A 27,212-nucleotide genomic window follows, 5' to 3' on the forward strand; every position below is an offset into this window, starting at 1 on the left:
GGAGATTGAAGCTGCCTCGCCTGCTCAGTTCCAAGTGTGTGTCCCCACTGATTCTCAAACAACACTTTCCCTCATCCAAATCGTTGTTGGCAAAAACTAGCCAACGTTTGACGTCCGGCTGACAGTGCTCGCATGCCATCGCACGTTCAAGATGATCCTGCTCCACTCACGTTGCTTCCGCGATAGAGCCTCTTACTGTCGCCATCACGACGCCAGTCGCGGTCGCCCAAGGCCCGTCGCTTTTATCCCCACCGCTCCTCGGAAAACAGTCGCAGCTCTGAGAAGTGAACCTGCCATGACGACCCGACCAGAAATTTTTCTGTGCACGCTACCTAGTCATCCCAACCTCATCAATATAGACGTGGACGGTACAACTGTAATAGCTGTCATTGACACCGGCGCCCCCATATCAGTCATGAGCTCCACCCTCCGTGCTCGTATTAACAGAGTCCTCACACCCGCTCCGATGACTACAGTCCGCGTAGCTGACGATGCAACTCCTCTTGTTACTGCGATGTACACTGCCCGTGTTACATCTCACTGCATACCATATTTTGTTTTGTTTTATGTTTTGTAACAGTGCCCACATGAAATCATTTCGGGACTCGACTTTCTACCCGCCGTTCGACTCTTATTGACGGTTCTGGCGGCCCTACCATTACGTTGATCCTTCTGATGCGAAGTCTAGTCGACTATGCTCTGCTGAATGCATTCACCTGCCCCATCTTGCTGTGACTTTCATAGACATCATTCCCGATCCACCAGTAGCCGACGACGAATATATCGTGCCGCACAACTCTGACACTCTCTGTTCGCACAGCGTCACGTTCTCACACGCGGTCATACATATAAAGAAAAGTACTGCGTGTCTCCCACTTGTAAATTTCAGCCTGTGTCCTCAAGTACTGTCTTAGGGTGTCTCTTTTGTAGCTATTGCACCAGCCTGCGACTGGGATAATTCAGCTTTGACTTCTAATCCACTGCTGCCTACCAGTCCCTATACGGATCATGCAACTGTGTTAGAAAGCGTTACAAAAATTATGGCTTCTGACTTTCCGGATCCCCAGGTGAACGCGCTCCGTTGCCTTCTCGCATCGTACTGGGACATATTTGATCTTACTGACCGAATACTGCGCCAGACATCCGATGTGAAGCATCGCGTAAAGGCTGGCAATGCAAGCCCCATACACCGACAACCCTATCGTGTATACTCCAATTAGCGCTAAGTCATACCGAAAGATGTTGACAAGATGCTTTCCCGAGAAATCACTGAACCTTTTTCAAGTCCTTGAGCTTCTCCTGTCGTGCTTGTTAGAAAGAAGGATAACAGTTGGCGCTTCTGTGCAGACTGCCGGAACCTTAACAAGGTAACCAAGAAAGACGTGTACCCCCTGCCACGGATACATCACGCACTTGACGGCCTCCTCAGTGCAAAAAATTTTTCTTCGATTGCGGTTGACGACATGAACCGTGAGAAGACCGCCTTTGATACACCTAACGGCATCTAAAGCTCCAAAGTAATGTCATTCGGTTTATACTATGCCCCAGCTATATTGGTGCCTGCGACTACCTCAAGTGAATTTTACTATTCCTGGAATTACAAAAAAGTCCACTCATCCATCGTCGGCTCTGAAGCAATTTACGCTCCTTTTACTGCACCAGCCGTATATTGAACGCATACATACGATATCATCCAAGTAACGGTATGCAATTTTTCATTGGGCACTAATTAACGCCAACCGGTTCCCATCGCTCTCATTTAGGGGGCCATGAGGTGCGATGTCTGCAACCCCTCTGATGGCGCTCCTCACACGCCACCATTGTGAGGCGCCTGGGGCTGCAAGAGCGCTGTTTCTTCTGCCCACTAGCAGTGCCCTCGCGAATAACATCACGCGGACATGGTACCCTCGAGTAAAGTTAGAACATCGTCCTTGAAGTTCAACAGGAACGCTACACCTAGCCATCAATGTCAATGCTTAGCCTTTCGGCCGAAACTGTCTAGATTCTCAAAGAAGAGAAGCTAGAAGATCATTAACAGTGTGATATCTCTTTAACCTTTTATGCTATATTAGAAAGAAAGAAAATGGAGGACGCTTAAACTTCGGCTTTAAGAGTGGAATGCGATAGCATTCAAAGACTTCTCAATGCTTCTCGCGCTTAGCGCGGAGTGCAGCTTATGTAGCCCTAAATCTTACCTGGAAACGCTGGCCCCGTATATATACCGAAGTTTCAACCTCACCTACCAGATCAACTGCCGCATTTGTCGTTCCAGCTAAGCAGCTTAGAGTTAGATTCAAATAGTCACACACGACTACGTCTACATGGGCAGAAGTAGCAGCTCTCCATGCCACTATGACGTATGTCACCGAAGAGCCAGCAGAGAAATAGGTTGTATTTTGTGATTCTAAGGCAGCTCTGCACAGTATCAAGTCTGCATTACACCGCAGAACTTACGAGCAGATGATATCTGACATCAGGGAAGTGCACCGCCATGCTCTGGAAAGAGGGCTCAACATCATATTTCAATGGATTCCTGCTTACTATGGCATTGTCGGCAACAACCTAGCTGACAAGGCTGCCCGGTCTGCCCATGAAGATATCCAGACGCGTCCAACACCTTTGGCGAGATCGGACGCTACCAGGGAACTTTGCCTCCTTGCACGCAAAATGTCACAAGACCTCTGCATTTCAAGTGCCTTCAATTGCCGATTCCGTAAGTGGACCCCAGGCTATGGCTACAACTGCCATCTAGCCTTTGCCACGGCGAAACAACCTTGCTGTGCCGTTTGTGGCTGGGGGTGGCGTTGACGAACGCATGCTCCTATCGTTTGGGAATGGCCGACAGCCCGATGTGCGACTCTTGTGGGTGCGAGGAAACCAACGAGCACCTATTGTGCACATGCCCTCGCTACGATGTACAACGCCTCTCTCTGCGGGCGACTTTGCACCGACTGGACTCAAGACCGTTCACTGAGTCAAAGATACTCGGACTGTGGCCACACCCGTCACTGGAACGAAAAGCCATTCGTGCACTAGTGCAATACTTGAAGTGCACCTGTTTAAGAGACCGTTTATAGTGTCCCTGTGTATAGTGTCCCTCCCACACGCATTCAGTGCTTACTCTCTCCCTTTCTTCCTCTTTCTATTCCCCTTTCTCCCATCCCCCGTGTAGGGTAGCAAACCGGGTGCGCTTTGGTTGACCTCCCTGCCTTTCCTGTCCTTGATTGATTTCCTGCCCTCTCTCTCCCAACTACACTCGAACATATGATAGAGGCTCTCCTCCACCGTTTTAAGTGGTCAATCTGCTCGTTCTACCTCGACGACCTAATTATCTTTTCGCTGACTTTTGAAACACACTCGAGCATCTCTCGACGACAATTATTTCGCTTTTCCGCAAAGCAGGTCTCCAACTCAACTCGTCACAATGCAACTTTGGTCTAAGGCAACTTACTGTTCTCGCACACATTGTCGATTCTTCTGGGCTCGACAGTGATACCGATAAAGTTCATGCAGTCAAGGATTTTCCTGTGTCGACCTGTGCCGACGACGTTCAAATCTTTGTTGGGCTCTGCTCCTACGTTCGCTGCTTGGTAAGCAATTTTTATGACGTTGCATGCTCTCTCACAGAAATAAATAAAATTTGCCTTTTGCTTAGGGTCATGAACAAATGAACAAGTCTGTGCATTCACCGTAGTGACCAAGCTACTGACGTTGCAACCAATTCTCAGCAATTTTGACGCATTGGCTCATGCAGAAATGCGCACAGACGCCAGTGGTCATGGTATCTGCACTGTTTGGCTCAACGACAACACATTTGTGACCGTGTCATTTCATAGGCTGGCCGTCTTCTGTCCCCAGAGGAATGCAATTACTCGATCACAGAACGCGAATGCCTCAGCCTTGTAAGGGCAGTGGGCGAATTTCGCCGCCAGCTGTATGGGCGGGAGTTTATAGTTATGACCGGTAACCACGCTTTATGCTGGCTTTCGCCCTTAAAGTTCCTGCTGGTCATTAAGGTCGATAGGCTCTACGACACCAGCAGTACTCTTACAGAGTTCTCTAAAAGGCAGACCGACAATATGACGATGCTGTTTGGTTCTCGCGTCATCTAGTCGATACGAAAGAACTTCCCGACAGTGAGGAGTCTGCTTGTGTACTGTCACTTACCGTATTTAGCAACCTGGGAGACAAGCAATGCCATGATGCTTATGTGAGAGGCATCATACGTCAGGTGGAAACTTCCGCCTCAACAACCCTGCTCTACGCACGTTCACGCTCCAAGATGGTAGCATGTCATTAAAACATGCACCCTGACGGGCCTGAATTGCTTCTCATGCTTCCTGGGCACACGCATCAGCCCGTCCTCGCGCAGCTGCACGATATTCCCACCGCTGGTCATCAAGCAGTTTCAAATGCCCATGAGCGTGTTCGATGTCAGTTTTTCTACCACGGAATTTACCGTTCTCTTCCTGCAAATCCTGTCAGCACTGCAAGAAACCAGCCACTCTTACAGCTGAACGCCACCGGGGCATCGAAATACCAGCAGATCCATTACTCAGGGTTGGTCTTGACATCCTTGGCCCTTTTCCTTCATGGGTCAGGGGAAAGAAATAGATAGTAGTTGCTACGGACTCACCAACAGTTATGCAATTACACGTGCTCTCTCTAGCTGCTATGCAGCCAACGTGGCTGACTTCCTCCTCGAAGATGTAATTCTTTTCCAAGGCCAGCTGCTTACCGACCAAGGGCGGTACTTTGTCACAAGTTGTTGAAGACATCTTGCACTCCGGCGCTACATAACACAGGTTTACGACCGCGTATTGCCTCCAGAGAAATGGGGCGACGGAGTGTCTTAATAGGACTATCACAGGCATGCTCGTCATGTACGTGTCCGCTAACCATAAGGACAGGCACGGCATCCTCCGTTTTCCAACATTTGTCAACAATACGTCCCGACAAAAATCTACAGGTTTCTCTCTATTTTTTTTCTTTTATACGGTCGAGACGCCGCACTTCCGCTCGACACGCTCCTTCCCACTGGGCTTCACACAACGTCAGAATACGCCCGTGATGTCAACGATAGAGCAGCAGATGCGCGTGAAATTGCCCGTTGCCGTCTGACCGCTTCGCAAAAAAGCAACCACGTGTCTATGATGCCCGACACCGCAATGTCCATTTCAACCATGGTGACATGGTCCTCCTCTGAACACCATCATATGTGTTGGTCTTTATGAGAAGTTGATTTTGGCATATTCTGGCCCGTATTGTGCCTTGCGCAATGTAGCCGACGTCACATATGAAATCGAACCTCTCCATGCAACCATACATCTGACATCGTCAACGTCACAAAACTAGAATCATATCACTTGGACCTACCAAGCACCGGGAGGGTGCCTCCGCCGACACAGGTCATGCTACGGGGCGCTGTCAGCGATGAAGATGGAGAGAGAAGACGACGCTCGGTCATGCTCACCTGGTACAGTAGCCATCTTCAGAGACATCCGAAGCGTCCTTCTGTATATACCCTATAAATATAATATACGTCTTTTCCAGCCCGTAACAATATTTTCTACAATGAAAGCAAGGTAACTGGCTTGTGATCCTTATATTTTTTAGACGTTTCCCTTCTGACGGACTAGTAAAATGGTGGCATTTTTCCAGCTCTCTGGTACACTTGATTCAATGCGTATACAAAGCCGCAAGCTTTTGAAGCATGATATTTCCTCCATCTTTGATTAAATCGACTGTCATTCCGTCTTCTTCTGCTTCGTTTCGCCGGGTCATGTCTTACAAGGCCCGTTTAACTTCATAGCTACTTATAAAAGGACTCTCGGTATCTTGCCCAACGCTACTTCGAATGAAAGTAGCGTGGTTGTTCTGAGTACTGTAAAGGTGAGTGCAGAAGTGTTCTGCTGCTTTTATTATATTGAAATCGCTGATGACATTATCCTGCTTATCCTTCATTCCATACGTCTTATCTTGTCCTTTGCCATGTTCTCGTGTACCTGATTTCATGCTGCGTCCATTACCTAATATACGTAATTACTATACTTACTTATTATCCCTAAATTTCTCTTTCTTCATCAGTGTGACAGTTCCGCGTATTCTATCTGATCTCTTCAGTTGGTCACTTCCATTATTTGCCGTGTGTCTATTAGATCCATCGTTACTCGAGAGAGCTTACCTACTTGTTTCCTTGATGCCTAATCTCCCACTTCAATTGCTGCTTCTGAAGCCAACCTAGTTTCATTCATTACGTCTATGTCATCCGAATCCCTCTGTTCAAAGGCTGCATATTTGTTTGCAAGCACCACGCTGTATTGATCTGCTTTTACCCTAACTGCGTCTGGGTTGGTCTGTTTCTTCATTACTAAATTTACTCTTTCGCTCTTCAAATCGATGTATATCCTAGACCTCACTAAATCATGATCACTGCACTTTACCCTATCTTAAGCTTCTACATCCTGCACTACGGTGGGATCAGCAGAAAGCATGAACTATATTTAATTTCTTGTTTCTCCATTAGGGCTTTTCCAGGCTCACTTTCTGTTGCTGCGGTTTCTGAAGAAGCTTGTTATTATTCGGCCTTTCGGCTAATTCTACCGACACCTTTCCTCTAGTGTTCTTAGAATGAATGCCATAGTTGCAAATTGCTTGTTCAGCAGCCTACATTTTCCTAACTGTTGCAGTGAAGTCGCCCAAGCCTACGACACACTGAGTTTCCTCTTTTCTCATTGCTAATTCAGCTTCTACATAAACTGTTCTGTTTCTTCATCACACTGACTGGAGGTTGCGGCGTAGGTTTGTACTACCTTTATTCTATACATCCTATTTAGCTTTATTGCGACTACTACTGCTCTCTCTATAGTGCTCTAGAACTGGCCAATGTTTCCCGCTATGTCCTTATGGATTAGGAATCGTACACCTTATTGCTTCTACTCCGGGAGTCCTCTATAGCAGAGGATGTGACCGTTAGTCAGCACTGTATAAGCCTGACCAGACCTACCCGCACTAAGGCCAATAATATTCCACACAATGCCGGGTACTTCCTCAAAGAGTCCTGTGAAGCTAGGTTATCACGAGAGGGTTCGTGTTTGAATGTTGCCATGTTCAGTTTAGAGTGGTGGCCCGTCCGGGTACAGAGATTCTTAACACTCTCTGCTTCGTTTTAGGTCTTACCACTGCCTTGGTTAGGTGCTTCGTAACTGCTGGGGACTGAAGGCCATGCGTTGATTGATGGTTTAATGAGGTAGGTAGTGGCCGAATACTGGACCAGCGAAGCCGATTCCTATTCTGGAGAGGGAGTGTTTTTTGTTAAAACTTAGTGAGATTTGCTAATTTGGTTGCACCTGGACTAGTATAGCCCCACTGGAGCTCGGCATGTTTTGCCAGTGTCAGATGGCACTCCAAGTCTGCAGATTTAAATTTATGCAATCAACTAAACGAATAAGGTTTTACAGCGAAGCTATATATAGCTAGAAATCCATGCACTTTTTCTCCATGAATAAAAACTATCATCATTAATGGCTCATACCCCCTTAAGCATTCGTGCTCCCGTAAACAAGAAAATATGCAATGCTTCATAGCCCTGTATGGCAGAGGCTACAAGCATTCAGCAAACTGAAGCGAACAGTACTTAAATTCTTTCTAATCACGCATACAACATACAGAACAGCACATCGAAAACTGTCATCATGAATGGCTCGTAACCCATGAGCCATTGCTCATACGCCCGTAAGAAAGCAAAAATACAATTACTCATAGTCCCGTAAGGTTCATGGCTGCTCACTTTGCATGAATTAGCAGCGATTATACCACCCCTGTTTTCGTTGTCGGTGATATCAATGTGGATACGTCGGTACCGAAGAGGGAATGGTTTACGCGTTCCATGTCGCAGAATTAGCTTTTGTGACGCCACACCGATCCGGCCCAACCGACCACCCAGCGGCGTATGTGCATCGATTTGACATTATGAACAATGTGATTGCAGCTGCAAGTGAAATAATGGCCACCGATCAAGACAATCAATGAGTGTGCACACCTTACGTCATAACGACCACCCAGCTAGACAATAAATTAGTTCGTACCTTTGTTCAAATTTATCTGTCACCTCCGTGTCTTGTGCGGGAAATCTTCGCTGATCAACCACCCTCACAGAGGGGAATGGCTCATGATTTTTATTGTTCTTTTTTACGTTGCTTTCTTTCTGTATGTTCCTTTTTTCTTCTTTATCTAAATTCTAATTCGCAATACTTGAAAGCATTAAGTAAATGTTTCAGTATAGAATGGTTGGCCAATACCCCAGTGTGGGTATGAGCCATTTTATGAGGCCATCATCAACTTCTTCTACACCATTCATCAAGCGGTTGCGAATCTTTGCCTGCTGGGAGAACAGTTCGTGCCGCTCGACCAGTGTCATGCCGGCGAAAGAGGTGGCGTCTGAACCAGCGAGTCCCAGGTCGGGGAGCACTACTCTCGTGGAAGGCTTCGCAAGCGCGGACACGCGAGCCTTGATCCAGGAGAACGTCTACATCATCCTTGGTCACGGGCGGTTCCAGCAGATAGTCCTGTTCAGCGCCTTCGTCGCCATCTCTGTGGCGCTGCTGCACTCGTTAGACTACTACCTCATCGGCCGTCCCGTGGACCACTGGTGCCAGCCGCCCGACGACCTGCGTTACCTCGGTGTCCAGGGCTGGAAGAACGTCGCAATTCCCGTGCTGGCCGACGGCAGCTTCAGCAAGTGCACCGTATACGAGCCCCCTCTACCGGTGAGCTAACGTCCGTCGTGACCCTCGTGCATTTCGTCCTACCTGACCCAGCTTTACCACGGCTGCTACATTGCCATGCCTTCTTGCTTAACACTCTCTATGAGGTAATGCAACGAGTGTGATGTATCCCGTAAAACACGAACGATTTTCGAAATCAGCCTAAAATAAGCTCTACGCAAAGCTTCACATTCTGGTTAGCTTACTACCTTCTCGCGGCACGTCAGGATGACGACAGACGGTGCGATGGCTTTTCGCGATAAGGAAATGCGTATCCATGCTATCGACTGCTTCTGCACTAGTTTCTTCTTTCCTGCGCGCCGAGCTTGTTCGGCATGTGTTCTTTTAAAAGTACACGGCAAGAATGCTAAGAGGCAACCACTCGAGGAGAGTTTAAATTTGAAGGTAATTTGAAATTCCATGCTGCAATCATATAGAGGCACACATGTGCTTACACGTTGTTATACTGAATGATGGCAACAAAACAAAAAATGTGACTGTTTGACACAAGTCCTCGAAATGTCACGTCATATTGAAACACATACAAACCCTGAAAATAAACACCATGCCCACCAAAATGATCACAATAAAATATATTCAAATAGTAAAATGTTTAATTGCCTCTAACAATAAAAACATTTTCAGCGTAGGACTTTGGCTATCCAGCTGCCGGAAGGAGGCTCCACAACCCTACAGAGTTTAACAAACAACTTTAATCTACTTAGACAGAGCGAGTCTGAGGGTACTCAAGTTAGTCTATCTACATAATTTGAATTCTACAGCATGTGTCTAATTCTACACATTCGACAGGTATGTCATACAAGGATGAATTTAAATACATCACAAAGAAGAAAAAGCGGAACCTTTTACGAAGTTCACACTAATCTTCCTGTGCTATCACACAATTTTATTCATTTTTGAAACAATATAATAGGTTTTTTCCAAATCATACTTTAAATAAATACGTTTATTACGGTGGTCAACCTTCCCCCCCCCTCCCCGCCGATCACGTGCCCTGAACTGCTTGTCTACTATCCACTGTCTCAGAGTGAATAAACGCATTTGATTCACGAAAATACAGGCAACAAAAACAACATGATGATGTTCACCATGAGGCAACGCTGCTCACACAGTAAATGAGTTCTGACCGGCAGAAATCGCTGGACTCTGCTGCCCTCTCTTTTGTTACTGGCACGAGCATCCAATGACCCTCTTGTTTCTTGCGCAGCCCTTCCTGTTTACCTGAGACTATAGTGAACGAAATTCAATATAAATAAGAAAAAAATTGAAACAATGCCACAGTACAAAATTCATTGCATTCATTGTAGATATGGTAACGTAGCACAATTTTAATTACAAGCTGAGTTACCGAAGTGTCCGGAATAATTAGAATTAATTAGAGATCACAGATTACCGCACACCAAAGCGCAGAATCATAGACTTTCGAAACGCGCCCCTTGAGCACGACCTTGGAGAAATTCCTGAAAACGAGGAAGTAAAAAGCCAAAGTAGTGACGTCACTAGTGACGTCACACACAGGAAAGTGACACGATATTTATCAGGCTTATTAATGGGAAGCAGTTGTCTAGCATACACTGAACGTCTGCATAGCAGAGCGAATGTGACGTCATTTCCTCCTCCCTCGTTTCTCCTCTCCCGGCGCTCACCTGCTCGCCCGCTCTCTCACTTGCTCACAGCAGCTTCGCGCGCGCGCTGGTTAATGCTGTGACGTCCGCAGCGGAGAGGGCACGTTATGTACACTTCGCGCGCTGCTCGCTATGGGGCTACGCCCCACCAGGTGGCGCGTGCTCCCCTCTCTCCTCGCCCTCCATCTCTCCTCTCCCGCATATTGTGCCAGGGAAAAGACGCTCGCTTGCTTAACCTAACGAATACCAACGCCGAGGTGCGAGTTCCACTAAGAGACAGCTAATACCTGTGTCACACGGGCACATTTGGAAGGCCTTCCAGTCAACGGCCTTTGAAACGCCACAACTCTATCGACTCAAAGGAGTTGTCGCGCTGCTACACGGCACTTTTGAAAGGCCGTTGAGTGGTTCAGGCGTATCTCGCAAAATTGTGTGGCGCTCTGGATCTTTATTTTCATGTCACGAAAAGGTAAACAACATTGAAACCATTTAAATATACTATAATTTTATTTATGTTTGTTTATACATTGCCATACATATATGTTTAGTTTTTAAGTTGTTGAGTAGCGAAACTGCGGCAACGTTTGCGCCGCTCGATGCGGCTGCCGTTTCGGTGTGTGTTCGCACATGTCAAGTGGCAAAAACACTTTATTGAATAATGAATGACACTCATATATGGTATTTTTAGAGCATTTGGTTTGATTTGTTCTTTCTAACCGTCAGTACGAGCACACTGTGAACGAGAGGACATGTTCGCGCTGTTTCCGCTTCCGTTGCTCCAAGGCCATCGAGATTTCGATAGAGTTGCAGGGTGCTCCGTTGACTCCATAGACTATTGACTCGGCGGCCTTCGAAACCGCCCGTGTAGCAGCTCGAACTTGACCTTTAAGTCAACTGACTATCGGTTCGAAGGCCTTCCAAACGCCCGTGTGACACGGGTATTATTCTAAGTTGCCTACCAGTTCTCTTTGTTTTTTTGATGTGAAGTCTTCTTCGCCTCAATCTAGGCACTTCTTATTATATAGGTAGGTTCCTGCCTTCCCTAATTCTTTCAATAGAAAATTCGAGTGTCTGATCATTTGGGTTGAATCTCTGAAACCGAGCACAGGATCCTGATATTCTACCCGTTAGGTTAACGATCGCTTTAGACAGAAAGCTGAGCTTGTTGGTAAGGATTCATTATGCAAAAAGGTGAGGCGTCCAGACAGCACACAAGAAAAGAGAAGTGGACAACACAAACGCCGACTCTCAACTGAAGGGAGCACTGAGGCGAAAAGAAGAAAGAAGACAAAAAACTGAACTGCGCGAGCTCTGGAATGGTTTCGAGGGGGACGGCCGTGATTACAGAAAGCAGTAATGGCAAAAAAGAGTAGTGGATATCCTGTGCATTCATTCAGTATCACACAGGCTTAAAAAAGTTGCAAGTAGATATGATGTTAACGTTGCTTTCACTGCTCCCAATAAGCTAGGCAAGATGAGCTGCCGTGCAGAGAAAAAAGGAGCAGGTAAAATGCAAAAAAGAACAGATATTTGTCCTGTGAACAAGAACAACAGTTTTACTGACTGTCGCATGGGTGTGGTTTATAAAGTTTTAGCTGTGGCCAGTTCTACGCAACGCAAACGGGGCGGTGTATCGATCAGAGGCTAATGGAACATAAAAGGTCATTAACCGGTGGATCGCCTTGTAATCTTTCCCTACATTGCCAACATTGTAACTGCACATCAGCGTAAGATGAATGCGCGATATTGTAAAGGAACAAGAATGAAGACACGCGTCTTAAGGTAGAGGCACGGCATATCTATAATGGTGGAAGTGCGTGCGTGAGTCAGCCTTCGATTGCTATACCTAAGGAAGAGATTAAGTGCCTTAACAGCTATCTCTCGCGTAGACCGGCACATGTACCCGACCGGCACGTGGTGATACCATTCCAGAGCTTGCGCAGATAAGCCTTGTGTCTTCTTTCTTCTTTTCGCGTCAGTGCTCCCTTCAGTTGATAGTCGGCGTTCGCGTTCTCCTCTTCTCTTGTGTCCTGTCTGCACGCCTCACCTCTTTGCATAACATATCGCTTTTAAAAAAGAAATTATGGGGTTTAGCGTGCCAAAACCACTTTCTAATTATGAGGCATGCCGTAGTGGAGGACTCCGGAAATTTCGACCACCTGGGGTTCTTTAACGTGCACCTAAATGGAACTGGAAAAACACGAACAGCAGAGGGCCAAGGCAAGAATTCTTCCCCTTTGACTCTCACCTATGTCGTCGGCTGATCCCGCTCGCTGTATACTTCCATCGTCAAAGACGTAACGGAGCAAGAAGAAAAGTAGACAGACGGGATGTTAATTGCCGCATACAAGGGCATCACTTAAATTTGTTTGGACGCGGGGGCGTCATGTTTAGAGATATTATGATTCTTACGGAATTCGCGCTAAATGAAGAGGCTAGGCGGATGCACGGAGGGAGGCTTGCGTTACTCAGTGATCAATATTTATGTCGAAACAATTTTATTCCGATTGCGAGGACTTCGAACGTGAAATAGCAACTGCTTACAAACTCATCGCATTGCGGTTCATATTGTGGTTTGTGATGTCGATGGACGCTTTGTTTTCACTCATTTTCCAGGAAGACAAGCAGCAAGAGCGTAGCATAGTGCCGTGCAAAGCGTGGGACTATGACACCGAGAAAGACGGCGAAAGTATCGTCAGCATGTGGAACATGGTGTGCAGCCGCAGCTGGCTCTACTCCGCTTCGAAATACACGCTCGCAGTGGCCCCCATGCTGTTCGTTCCGATCGCCGGAATCGCAGCAGACCGCATTGGTCGCAGACCGGTCTTATCGGCGTGTGCCGTCTCCATGTTGCTCGGCAGCCTGGTGACCACGCAGTCGTCCACCGTGGGCGTGTTCATCCTCTCGCGCCTTGTCACACGTGCCATGGGAAGCGCGACCATGCTGATGGCCTTGACTGTGCTCTACGAAGTGACCGGGAACCAGCACCGGGCTCCGTACATCTTGGCAGCCGGCGGCATCGCCATGCTTGTGACGCCTCCGCTGGTGCACGGGCTTTCGACGCTTAAGCCGACGTGGTTGCTCTCACAAGCGCTCTTCGTCACTGTCACGGCAATAATGGCCTCTTGGTGCTGCTACCTGGACGAATCCCCTGTTTGGCAGATTGCCACGTGGAGGCTTCGCGCAGCTGAATCCACCATACTCCGCGCAGCCCGGTTTAACGGCATAGACGCTCACAAGGCCGCAGCAACATTCAAAGCTTTCAAGCAGCAGCTCATGAAGCGAGAGGCCAGCATCACGTCGGTGACTGCCAACACCACGAGCATAGTCCGTTCGGCTTCCCTTCGCCGGCGAGCATTGTCTGCAGTCGTGACGTGGTTTAGCTTGAACTTTGCATTTCGTGCCTCAGGCTTGGGAGCCACGATAGAAGAACTGTGGTTGTTGGCATCGTTTCTACTGAGAGGGCTCATTCTCATCACAGCCTTCTATGGCATCAGGCAACGAGGCCACCGTGTGACACTATCTGGCGTAATCGCTCTCCTCGGCGCCTCAAGCGCACTGCAGATGCTACTCTGTCACCCGCGCTTGGCCGTCGCACTTCCTCTGCCGCGTATAATGATGTCCAGCGCAACGGCGATTGCCATATGCCTGAATTACGCGTACACCGCGGAGGTGTTCCCCACGAAGATTCGATCCGTGGGACTATGCCTATCGTACTCTGTCGGCCGGCTTGCGGTCATTCTGGCTGCATACATCCAAGGATCCTTGCACGAACAACAGCTGTTGGTTGTTGCGGCCATCACAACTGGGCTGGCATTTGCCAGCGCATTATCGGTCCGGTGTCTTCCCGAAGTATTTGTCGAGGAGAAGCCTGCCGAAGACCGCGCGGTTCTGAGTGAAAGCCAGCGCAAGGAAGCACTTATAGCATCTTTGAGTCCCACCATGCAGTCGGAGAAGATACTCAAATCACCCAAGCCGCGCAAGCAACGCAAGAGAAAAGGAAGCTCGAAACGCGGTAACCTGACCGAAACTTCAGCGGCACCATCCACACCCCTCGCCTGTACCCTAAATGAATGTGCTGGCTCTCCTGAGCGAACCTCACCGACGTCGATGTTCAAAACGCCATCGCAAGAACTGTAGTACATCTGATACATGTGGGCTGATTAAGGAACACGTAACTTCTTTTGTTATTTTCGCGTACTCTCCGGCTTACTTATCTTTAGCTAAACTGAATTAGCTGTCTTTCGGTTTTGCTTCATTCTGATACATTCTACTGTATTTCTTTTGCCTAATCAAACTTTTCACCTTTGATTTCTTCTTCTCAGTGCGTGGGAATCATGTACTAGAATTTGCATAAGTCATATCTGCTAGCGCAGCTCATCCTTAAATCCACATTACAGCGTATGGCGCATACAATAGACACTAGCATACTTTTAATTACTGTGTCGTTTTGAATGCGTTGATTTGATTCTCTGCTGCGATATGACTGTCATTTGTTCTACGCGATCCAAATTTAACGTGCTCAGGCTATTTTAATTCATCAGTGATGTTAACATCAAAACTGCAAGGGATCAGAGCGGTGCCTCTGTGGAACTTTCTATATTGTTAAAAAAATGCAGTAACAGGAGCAGTTACCAAATTTTACTTCCCATTACTACTACAGTGCTATCTGAACAATAGCTTAGACAATTCAGAATCAGTAAGTTATACATTTGCTAAGCATTTACAAGGTTTTACAGTCCAGTAAGTAAAAGGTTCTTCTTCGGCCAAAACGCTGTTTTCTGGCTGTCTTAATGCAATTGTTTGATAAAATATAGTCCTTATCAATATGGTGTGTGAATAGTCATGCACTGTCTTGTGGCCCACTTGTGTGCAGACTGTACCTTCTAGAAATAAAGCTTCATGAATTTGTTGATGTGTTCAAAGGCATAAGTTCCCACCACCGTAACCTTAGCTACTCAAGACTATGGGTATACGGGGTGATCATTTTTCAGTTATCCGGAGTTTTCTACAATCGCCTTTAGAGGACAAGTAATTTTAGTCTTTCCGCTGTATTACTCGGAGGCGCATATTACTCACACGAGAAATCCAAACACATACTCGATTAACTAAGGTCACTAACTTCTTAACGAACAACTAAAATATTACAAGTTATGAATTGTGGTCGGCGAGTTTGCAAGGCCTATCTACTTGGAATAAATTTAGACTATGACACCAGTTTGGAGATATGTGTTATCAAACTCTCCGAAAGAATGGACTGTTTTTCCACTTAATTTTGTCACGAAGACATTTTTTTGATTCATTGAAGGAAAAAAATAACTGGTACACTCACGTGGTTGGTCCCGAACTTTGTCCAACGATGTCTCAAAATTTGCGTCATGCTTGAGATTCATTTCAAATTGATACGTCTTGGAAACCCACCGGCTACAATTCTTAAATTTCAACATGTGCCTATAGTATTTAAGTTGACTGGCGCGTTTTTTTTTTATGTAGCTGAGTGTGTGTTTCGATTTCTGGTTCTAGAAATCTCCGCTTCCGCGTACACGCAGAGGGCACAGCAGCGACGTAACGATGGACAATGAACGTTTATTTGCATGGTTGCTGAGCCGCAATGTCCTTTGCCTGGACTGCTCGGGACTCGTACGTCTTTGCAAAGTGCTGTTAGGGGCCCGTTCTTCATCATTTGCGGCCCATCTTTAACTATTGGTGCCAGTGGTGCGATGCGTCATTACTGGTTGTCTGCATGAGGTGCAATGGGGCATCGGAATGGTCTGCGATGGTTTGTTCTCTGCGAGGTTAAGAAAGTGCGAGAATTTTTATTGAGCTTTACCAGGCTTTGCTCAGTGTAGGTAGGAAGGCTGGGAAAAGCTATCGTCGTCGCCTACTGTGTGTGAGCGCCAAGGAAGCAGTGGGTACAGTTGAGGAAGCAGCACTTAACTCAGCCACGAATTGGAATTAGTTGCGTAAACCGTACTTGTTGGAGCTTGCGAAGGAGTTGCGTCTGCATATCCGCGCTTCCCTCCAAAGAAAACAGCTGGTCAACAACATTAACGCGTCGAAGGCCGGCGATGTTGACGTTTCAGAATGCCTAGAGATCATTCGAGGGAGGGAAAAAAGACAGGCAGAAGAGCGAGTACGTGAGAGGCAAGAGCGCGAGCAGGCAAACTAAAAGTGAACAAAGCGCAAAAGAAAACGAATTCCCACTTCACGCGGCTTCATGACGCACTAGGACGCCTTTGAGCAGCGGTTAGGGCAACAAGGCACCTGGTGCTCGCGAAAGTTTTGAACAACATCCAAATCAATGCGCTTCGAGTTGGAAAGGTTGCGAAAGGCAGAGATGTTGGAGTTGTGTTTGTAGTTTCATCTAGATCTAGCGAAAGATATGATGGTTGCCGCTATTCGCACAATCATTTTGAAAATAAAAAATCCCTGGACAAAGATCAAAAAGTTCTTGAATGTTTTTTTTAAATCGAACACATGAAGGAAGGAAGTTCCGAGGAAATAGAAATATTCGACAAAATCCTGGAAGAACTCCTAAAAGAGTTCAGCGGCGCAGAACCAGAGCGCAAAGACCATGAACGCGTATGACGCTTATCACCTCGTTAAAACACCATAAGGCGAGCAAAAGACGGTTTCAAGCGGCGCACATGAGTCGAAGGCGCGTCCACGCGTTGAAGCCTATCAACCTATTCGCCGTGGCTTTGGCGGCGCGACAGAAATTGTTCACCACGCAGGCTAGTCCTTAACGGCAGCTGCGGCCTAACGGTAGAGCCTCCACCGCGTTAGCGGGAGGCAACAAATTCAAAACCCCATGCCGTCGGAAACTCATTGCTTATTTTAATGGGCCGAGATGTTCCCTGGCCTGGTGATCGCCTCTCGTGGGAGTTTACAGCTTGAATATGGGGCACAACAAAGACTTAAGGGTTGTCTTTAGGCGCCTGCTTTTCGAACCAGAGAGGGCATTGTTGAAGAGCATCCGCCGCGGCTGGCATAAGCAAGTGCTGCTGCTGGGTGCCTTCCGGTAAAATAGGTAGAAGCGCGCTTTCGGCCTCGTGCTCGGCCGTTATAGGACCTAAACGCTTGAGAAGGCTTGTTTGGTCTGACCCGAAGGCGTCTCCACCGCAATAGGTGCATTTTGGACGCTACATAGGAAAGGGCCGCCATGGGAGCGACCCAAACATAACTTTTTCTGTGGTCGTGAGGGTATCCACGAGAATTTAGGGCGCAGGCTTCTTTCCCAAGCGTATCACCCCTGAATAATGCCGAACGCCAGGCCGGGGCACACATAGGATCAATTGAGGACCAGCGAGTGCCCGGCGGTGGTTGCAACTGATCCCGCAACCAACGCAGGTGCCAGTCCTCTTGTACGCAGGTCTAGAAAAAACGTGGATCATGCAGTACGTCAAGCATCAAGGAATTGGCGGGAGCAACACTGGTCAGCTATGCTGAGCTAGGTTGGTTATGCGTCAACGCTTCTGTCGCTTCATTTCATCATCAGCTGCAGCAGCCTATATAAATATCCACTGCAGGGCGAAGGCCTCGCCCTCTAATATTTAATTACCCCTGTCTTGCGCTAGGTGATTCCAGCTTGCAGCCGCAAATTTTCTAATTTCATCGCGCCACCAAATTTTCTGACGTAATTTCTTTCTTTCTTTCTTTATTCAATACTGCAAACCTTGTACAGGTCCAAGCAGGGTGGGTCAAATGACAACAAAACAAAGGAAATGACTGCACTTCCCTTCCTTGGTATCCATTCTGTAACTTTAATGGCGCACCGGTTAACCACCGTACGCAACACATGGCTTGCTCAACTGAATTTCTGCTTCATGTTAAGTAGGATGTCGGCTTTCTCCGTTTGCTCTCTGATCCACACCGCTCTCTCACTGTTTCATAAAGGGCCCCTCACCAGGCTCCATAGAAAATTTTGGTTGTACGCAGGAAGTTGTTACATGTCCTCTATGGAGCGTTCTGCCGGAAATAGTGTTTAAATCGGCTCAATAATAGCGGAAATATAAGTATTTCATTGCCGCGAACAAATGATTTCAGCAGGCGGGCTCCAATGCCTGACGAGACACTCTCTCCACTCGGTCCGTGTTACGTCCGCAAGTGAAATTCCTTCCCTGCGTTCACCCATACCGGATCTCAAGAATAGCGTGACGCATACGTCACAGGCCCCGCCTTCTCTGTGTTTTCCTCCTCCCTTCTTTCGGCGCTGCAAACTTCCGGTGACGGTGTTGCGCGCAAGCTGCTGTCTCGCTCGCGTAGCGCACGATTTTGCGCGCTGTGCGCAAGGACGCATCACTAGTGGTATAAGTCAGTGCTATATGAATACTGAGGTAGAACAATCGGATCGCAGAACATGGTCACGTGCTAGAACACGGTAAAAAATGGCATAGTTTCGGTACCTGCGTACGTGACTGCACGACCGTGCGAACAAGCAGACGAAGTGCAAGTACATTTCTCTGGCTTCTGTCTGAAGTGCAAACAAAAAACAACACGCAGACATTCCAGTTGGGTTTCATTATTTCTCTAAACTTTCATTCACCAATTCAAGCAACAGATAAACCACACAAATAACAGATGGTGCCTTGAATAATTCTCGAAGTGACGTGTGACCTCGATTGACGCCACACTGCGGACCGGAGTACGTAGGCGCAGGAACGCGAGTACGTCACCGCCTTGCTTGGAGTGCAGCGGCGGCTAGAAAGCAAAACTGCGTTCGGATTTAAATTTGAGACCTTTCCGCGGCGCGTAGCGATGTAATTCTTTGCAAACACGATCGTTGGCGCGCATTCTATGCTGTGCGCTTGTCAGCTCAGCATGGCCAGACCTGGTGAGGGGCCCTTCAACGTTACACCTAAGATTTTTCGTTCCATCGCTGTTGGCGCGGTCCCTTAGGCGTTCTCGAGCTTCCCTGTTGTCCTCCAAGTTTCTGGGCTATATATTAGCGCTGGTAGAATACAATGATTGCACACTTTTGTTTTCGACAACCGTAATAAACTGCCAGTCAGGATTTGTTAATGTCTGCCTATGCACGTCAACGCCTTTTTATTGTTGTGCAATTTACTTCTCATTACCAGGGTAGCCTGTGAGTTTTTGGACTAGAAAAACTTACTCCTGTACGGATTCTAGAGGCTGACTGGCATTCCTGAACTGTTTTTCCAACGCCAGGCTATAGAACATTATCTTTGCCTTCTGCATATTAATCTTGATCCCCACTCTTACACTTTCTGTGTTAAGCTCCCCAATCATTTGTTGTAATTCGTCTCCAGTGTTTCTGAACAGGACAGTATGATCTACCAACCGAAGGTTGCTGAGATATTCACCGTTGATACTCACTTCTAAGACTTCCCACAGTAATAGCTTGAACAGTTCTTCTAAGCACTGAATAGCATTCGTGAGATTTCGTCCCCTTGGCTAACGAATTTATTGGTAGGCAACTTCCTACTTTTTTGTGGAGAACCAAGGTAGCTATGGAATCTTTGCAGATATTTCCCGTGGTATTCACGTATGACTGCTATACTCCTTGATCACACCATACCTATTCAAATGCCATTTCACAATGTATGAAATCCATATACTGAACTGGATTGCACTCCGCCGATTTCTAGGTTACCTGATTGATGACATGGATGCGATTCATTGTAGAATATTCCGTCCTGAAGTCAGCCAGTTCTATTGGTTCACTGAAGTCAAGTGCGGTGCTGATTTAATTGAAAAGCATAGTTTTTATGCTTTATACAGTACTGAAGGCAAGGTCATTACCCCGTAATTCTTCATTTTTTATTCTCTTCCTTCTTATGGCTTGGTATCATGTTGGCATTCTTCCAATTGTCTGATATACTTAATGTCATAAGGTGTTGTGTATAAGAGGCCACAAGCATTTTAAGCATGATATCTTCTTCATTTTGAATAAATCGACTGTTATCCCAACTTCTCCTGCCGCATTTCTCCGTGCCATGGCTTTCAATGCAATTCCAACTTCATCGCTACCTAGTTTCGAATATTCTTTACTCTCATCTTGTTGTACGTCTTTAATTTATTAAATATTCATTTATTACTTATTGAATATATAAACCAGCATTCGCTTCAAGACCTTGATAACGGTAAGGGTGGAGGTACGACAATAGGCCATATTTAATTTAGAGCGGCGTATCTGAGAGCGTCTTAGTATGGGCACGAAACTACATTTTTTACTATAAAACGACTTAACGGCCTGCAATGCCTTCCAGATCCTGCGTGAAGTGACAAACAAGGACAAACTTCAGCGTCCATATCCTGAAAGTTACTCTCCCTTGCACTCAGACCAATCGGCGGCACAGCACACGAACTCTAGTGTTTGCGAGCACACAGCGTGGTACAGCAGCGGAATGCAGAAGGCTCAGTGTGAGGGTGCGTCCACCTCTTCGTTTTTGCAGCAAAACGCTCTGCGCTTATCTCGCGTCTTTGAAGACCTACCCTTGCACGCGCGGGCAGCGTATATGTAGCAATAACGTGGCCACACGGTGGCGGCTCCGACGCTATGCCCGCGGTTCAACTGTCCATGTAATTGCTATCGCAATAAAGTGGACAACAATGGCCCCGACGATTATGATAGGCTCTATAGCTGTCTCCAAATCGAAACTGAAACGGCTCTACGCCGATCGTGACATCTGCTTATGCAAACATTTCTTTGAGACACATCTGTACCACGACAAGTCCCGGTACCAGACCAAGTCCGATACCGGGCCTGGGACTGCCACAACCCTGAGCGCCTTTCACCTTGGACCTGGACAAAAGCTTTTGACATAGACAGCGTCACCGACAGCGAACCTCTTCATCTCCTGCCGTTGCAGTTCAGGCGCGTGTTGCCGGTCCGGATGAAGCCTGTCCAAGGCTGTCCTCAGCCTTCGTCCGATCATTAATTCTGCGGGAGATGTTCCCGTGACCAAATGTGGCGTCGTGTGCTGTTTAAACAGTAACCGCGAAATCTCACACTGCGTCGAAACTTTCTGTAGCTTCTTTAACTTCTCTTACCATCCTCTCCGCCCTACTACTACTGGCAGGATTATAAGGTGCAGTGAAAATAGCACGCACACCATTACACTTTAAAAACGCTTGCAACTCCGAGCTAGTGAATGCTGTTATCTGAAACGATGACGTCTGAAACACCATGTGTCGCAAACATATTCCTTAAGCTGGTTACGACAGCTGTAGCCTTCATGGATGACATGGCTTCGACCTCAGCCCAGTTGCTGTACGCGTCTACAATGATTGTCTACTTCTCCATTAAATGGCCCAGCGAAATCAATGTGTAGGCGACTCCAACGTTGATCTGGCTTGATCCAAAAATGCACTGGAACCTTGGGATTGCTTTGCCGGTTACTCTGACATGGCTGACAGTGCCGTACAAACTCTTCAATTTCGTGGGCCATTTTCGGCCACCACATGAGACCTATAGCTGACGCTTTCATGGCACTCATCCCAGGGTGATTTGCATGCAGGAGTTAAGACACACTTTCTCTTGCTGCGTTAGGAATTACAATGCCATTCCCGCACAGTATGCGATCACGATGCAACGAAAACTCTGACTTCCTCACCTCATGAGGCGCGAACTTGATGTCCAGTTGTGTTGACGGCCAGCCACTAAGGATCCATTCCTTTACCGTGGATAAGACTGTCCTTGATCAGCACAATGATGGCCGCCGCATGCAGTGGTTCGTACTCGGACGCTTCCAACATGAGCACGTCCCCAGGTGGCTTCGTCTCCCGGAGCTGGCCGACGACCGAGTGCATCGGCGTAGGATTTGTCTTGGCCTCGCCTGTACTGAAGGCTGTAGTTATACGCAGACAAACATAAAATCCACCGGAGAAGTCTGGACGACACAGCTTCAGGCAGTCTTGTCCGTGTTAAACAGACCCAGTCGCTGCTTGTGGTCTGTCACTGCTTGTGGTCTGGTCGCGAATTGTTGTGTATCAGCCGGATGCCAGGGTGGAACAGAAGACAATATTTAATGATGCAGTGTCCTTTTATAGGGTGATGAATATGTGATCCGCCAACTGCTGCTTGCGTCGCTGATAAGTGATACTCATGAGAATTCAGTGTCAGTTGGACACGCGATATCAGTACACAACACATACATTGCAGAACACGCTTCGTGAATCGACCTGTCCAGGTGATCGAACAGTTCTCGCTTTCAGACCAATAGATGGGACGTTGCGTAAGCTGCAACAAGAAAAAAAGTCAAGGGCACTTTGGTTTCCCTGCTTGAGTGCATGCGAACACATTGAGACGTTTTCCGGATAACGAATCGTTTTACAAGCGTATATGGTCTTGTTTTTACGTTGCTTTGTTTGATTTCTCGCAACACGTGCCACATCCATTGGAGAGCACGAAAGAACTCACCGAAATCACCGCAGCGACTAGCAGTGGGCTAGTCACGTCAGCGCCCTTGCAGAGGGGGCAGCAGCATAGGTACGCTGGCATGATGTAGGGCATCGGATCCAGCTGTGGAAGACAACGACGAACGCGTGAGCAGTGGCGCGAGAGGCAGTATGGGAACGCTGGCATGATAAACTGCATCAGGGCCAGTTTTGGAAGGAGTGGACGACGAACGGCGAGCAGTGGGACGAGAGCGTCTCTTTTACCACGTGACTTTTTGGACCACCTCCGAGAGCGCCACCAGATTGCTCGCATCATGAGTCGTATAATGCTTTCGCATTAAAAAGCAAATACCTCCCGTGACAGCATGAAGCTGTTTTAGGTGTTACCTAGTAGGTACAATATTGTGTCGTTGCTTTTCACCATACAAGTCAGTGATCTGTAGCGACGAATATTGCGCACATTGTTATATTTGATCAAAGCACGGTGTAATAATCGGTAGGCATACGCATGAAGTTTCGTTAGGGCACGAAGCTATCTCACAACGACCACTTCCCTTCCCCCTACCGTATCCTTTTCTGCGTTTTGTCCAGCTCTGGGCATTTAGCGAACATTCATTAAAAAAAAGAAGACCCGCGATAGATTACAGAATATTGATTATTTTCGCACTAAGCGGTTATCACACTTCAATGCACTCGGCTTTTGTGCGTACAAAGAAACAATATTAACGTATTTCTCCATTTCTACGAAGAAATCTGCAAATTGTTAATTGTTGCACCTAAATGTCTACGTTTGTTCTCCAGACTCTGTTATAGTACAAAGACTAATTCTTTTATTTTTCTTTCAACAGTTTCCCCAACGGCATGAACTATTAAATGTCTACATGCAGACCGGTTTCAGCGATGTATACCGAATTAAAGATTTCCCTCAGAACCCATCTCACGATAAGTTCCCACGTGTTCACGATTGCCATTGAAGCAATGCAGCGACACACTGCATTACCAACGCTGAACACGACATATATGACGCAAGCGTGCTCCGGAGATGCTCTCCCGAGCTCCAAAATGGACTGGCTACGCCATCTAGCGGCGCCGCCATCAAGTCGGGGACTAGTGCGTGTGCAAATGCCTTTAGAAAATATTTCAAGAATATACATGACGCGGGCCCGATACTGCCCAGCACCAGATTAATTTACAAGGATTTTTCGTTTCTGTAATTGAAGATAGCCAGTGCGGCAAACTAAATCACGCATGATTCATTAAACGCGTTTCTGGTGGGCGGCACGTACCGAGTGCCCCAAGATGGCGTCACAGAGGTTCATTGAATAGCGACACATAGTCAACGGCATAAAGCAGTAACCCAAGTTGATCCGGCGGTTGGTTTTGAACCCCCTTTCGTTAGCACAGAAGGCTGATGCTCTACCCCTTAGCCTATGGTGAACCCAGTGATACCATGTTGGTGGGCAAACGCTTACACAGAAAGACAGGCAATCCGAAAAACAGAGATACAGACGACGTAAATTCGTGATGTAGCATTTTAAGAAAGTTAACCGCATTAAATTCAAATCTACATCTTCCGTGAACTGTAAAACGCCCTCAACAAAATATTGCGCTGTGCATTTCAAAGTAGTACGCATTGACAACTCGGGGTGCTAAAAAACATAGATGACTGGAGTAAAGGTTCCACCACGCACGGATCCAGTCCTGATCGGTTTAAAGTAAAAGAGTTCCCGTTTTCACCATTGATGAGTCATCGAGGCACAGCTCACAGATAGCTCAACTCCCTCTTCATCAAAAGGCAAAAGCAAGTATCGTAGCCTCCCATAGAAGGTGTGTTCCTTAGCCCTGTGCACTGGGTACGTGCCACTAAATCTACTGGCTAGGTTATAATTTCATGATAATAGTGTAGGCCATGATCATCATGATAACCCTAATGAAGATGAATACTTGACTAGATAAATTTGAAAGGTTATCCAACGTCTCGTTCCCGACGATCAACCGTTTTTCTTCCAGCTCAGATCTAACGATAAATCGCATGCTTCATACACCCATTATGAAAATGGGATATATGAATCCAGCCCGCCTAAGAAGACGCTTTTCATCTACTCCAACTAGACGATGAATTGGCTTTCATAGTTTTTTGCATGCAAACCCAAGCTAGCGGTTAGCAGATTGCTATCGAACGCGTTCGAGTCATAGAAAGGCGGCTGCAAAACGCTTGCGTTCACGCTAGGGTGGACACATAAGAAGGCGCGCCGCCGTAGCTCTATGGAACTGTGGCTAAGGACAGCTGAGAAAGAGTTCGCGGGGCCGAACCCGGCCGCGTAAGGTTTGTGCTCTGCCTACTCCTTATCCAGGTGCTGTCACTGGCACATATCTATTCTGACGCTGCGCTCGGTTGTGCCCATTATGGCTATTGTGTGACCGCTTGCTCCCCACGACAGCGCCCTCGAACTCTTGCATCCATATTCTTAAAATTTACATTGCTAAATAAAGCATTTCAGTCTACCGTCAGACAGTTCCAGAAGCTTAAATGCAAAAATTTCAGACAACAATGAGCACCTGATCACGCAAACCCAGCTCAATATGGAAGGTATGGAAAACTTTACCGCTCACATGATCTCGTTCTACTAATTAAAAATGTTTTCCACTTTTGGGGTTCACTCTGTTTTCAAAATATTCATGGTTCATTGCTTGCATTTACTTTTGACTTTCGACGCTGAATACTTCGACGTTTTGCATAAAAATGTTTAGCACCTTTTGTGGTTTATGTCGTTCTGAAAATTTTCATGGTTTATTTTGCTTGCATTTTCTTCTTTTTACTTTCGGTGCTGATTACTTCGATGTCAAAAATGGTATGTCCCACTGATACGTGCATTCCGTTCATCATGTGAGAGTACCGCGGGTTAATAAAGAACTTGAATGCATGAAAAATGGGTGACGTATATTTCTCCAAGACATAATAAACTCCAAGGAATGCAAATTTTTCGTCGAAATCACGAGGGTGCTGTACTTCGAGCTGACTACAGTCGCAGAACGCCGCAAGTGGAAAATCGCTCTATTGAAAATACTCGCGTGGCGATTATGTCCTTTCTCCTACAGCCTATATAATTTTATGGGTTCCTCTATAAAACCCCGCATGTTCCATAAAAACCTGTATCAGCAATATGATTACAGAATGAGGTATATGCGTCATTTCTAATATGGTAAAAATTTATTGCACTCTTGAAAGTACTGCTTCATTATTTAGCGCGATAGCGTTAAGGGCCCTGTGTCGCAGATACTCCGTCGTCGGCATCCGGCGACGGCGCCTCCAGGAGCGAAAATTTCCTTACATGTTTAGGTATATGTAAATGCTACCTGTTGCTATATGACACGCTGCATATGCGGGTTATATTGCCATACCAGTCTATCACTAAAGTTACCCATACCTTGTATTACATTCCTGACTAAGTTATTCCTCGGAATATTTAGAAGGACAGCGCAGAAACTAATGTCGCGAAACAAAACACCGAGAGCACATGCATTTTATGTCAACTCTCCTCAGATGAAATAATAAACGTGCAAAACAATATCAGAAATGTAAAAATTGTGTGATATTATAGCACGGCCGCGATCAGCCAAAACAATAGGCCGCGTTTCCAAAAGAAAGCTCACCTTTGTGTATAGCGTTTGCCATCAGCACTTCCAGATAAATTTCACGGTTACATAAGCGACACTCAGCGGGAAGCGTGAGAAGCAGTCAGAGATCTTTGAATGCTACCGCGTTCCACTCAAAGGGAGAGACAACCGCTCGGAACATTAATCGAGATAACACATCTGATGAGAAAATTCCATATTATAGAGGCTACAACGAGCCATGCTTTTCTCATTAAACGTTGATTTATATTTTTAATTCATCAAGAAAAGTCGCGAAAAATGACCTGTGGCGTCCTGCGCGACAAAAACATGAAGCTGCATAAGAGGTCCTCCACAAGACCTTCTAGTAGTGTACGCGGTTCCTGGTCTTCTTATTAGTATTGAAATGCAGTATACTTTTTATTATTATAAGTTTTTCCTGACTTCCAATGTGCAGACAAGCCTTTGTTTTCGATGAGTTCGCTTGGCTTGTCTATCGACAGAACACCGACGATGGGCGCCAGCCAGCCTGGACGTAGGCGGGCAATGGGGTAAAAGCGCGGTACAAATATTAGACATTTTTGTACGACAACGCGAACTTATTGTATCAGCTTTTCATTTTCAAAAGTGGTTGAAAGGGTCAAAATTTACGTGTGTAATCAGATTACCCTTACGACAGGATGGAGTACTCTCGTTCCCAGTTAGCTACAGCTGCGAAGAAAACTACACTAACGAAATCGTCGTAACTGGCTCACTCACAAATTTTCGCATTATTATATTTTGGGTTGGCTTATACGCCCCGTAATGGGAGTTTCATTTTTTT

General features: G+C 46.6%; 1 protein-coding gene across 1 annotated transcript; it reads left to right on the forward strand.

Moving 5' to 3' along the window:
• Positions 1-8,312: 8,312 nt before the first annotated feature.
• Positions 8,313-14,551, forward strand: LOC129386400 (solute carrier family 22 member 7-like). The gene is made up of 2 exons (XM_055074297.1): positions 8,313-8,768; positions 13,028-14,551. Exons 1-2 carry the CDS (start codon positions 8,313-8,315, stop codon positions 14,549-14,551), a joined length of 1,980 nt encoding a protein of 659 aa, XP_054930272.1.
• The last annotated feature ends 12,661 nt before the right edge of the window (positions 14,552-27,212 follow it).

The sequence above is a fragment of the Dermacentor andersoni genome, chromosome 3 (genome assembly GCF_023375885.2).
Source record: "Dermacentor andersoni chromosome 3, qqDerAnde1_hic_scaffold, whole genome shotgun sequence".
In the NCBI taxonomy this organism is placed as follows: Eukaryota; Metazoa; Arthropoda; class Arachnida; order Ixodida; family Ixodidae; genus Dermacentor; species Dermacentor andersoni.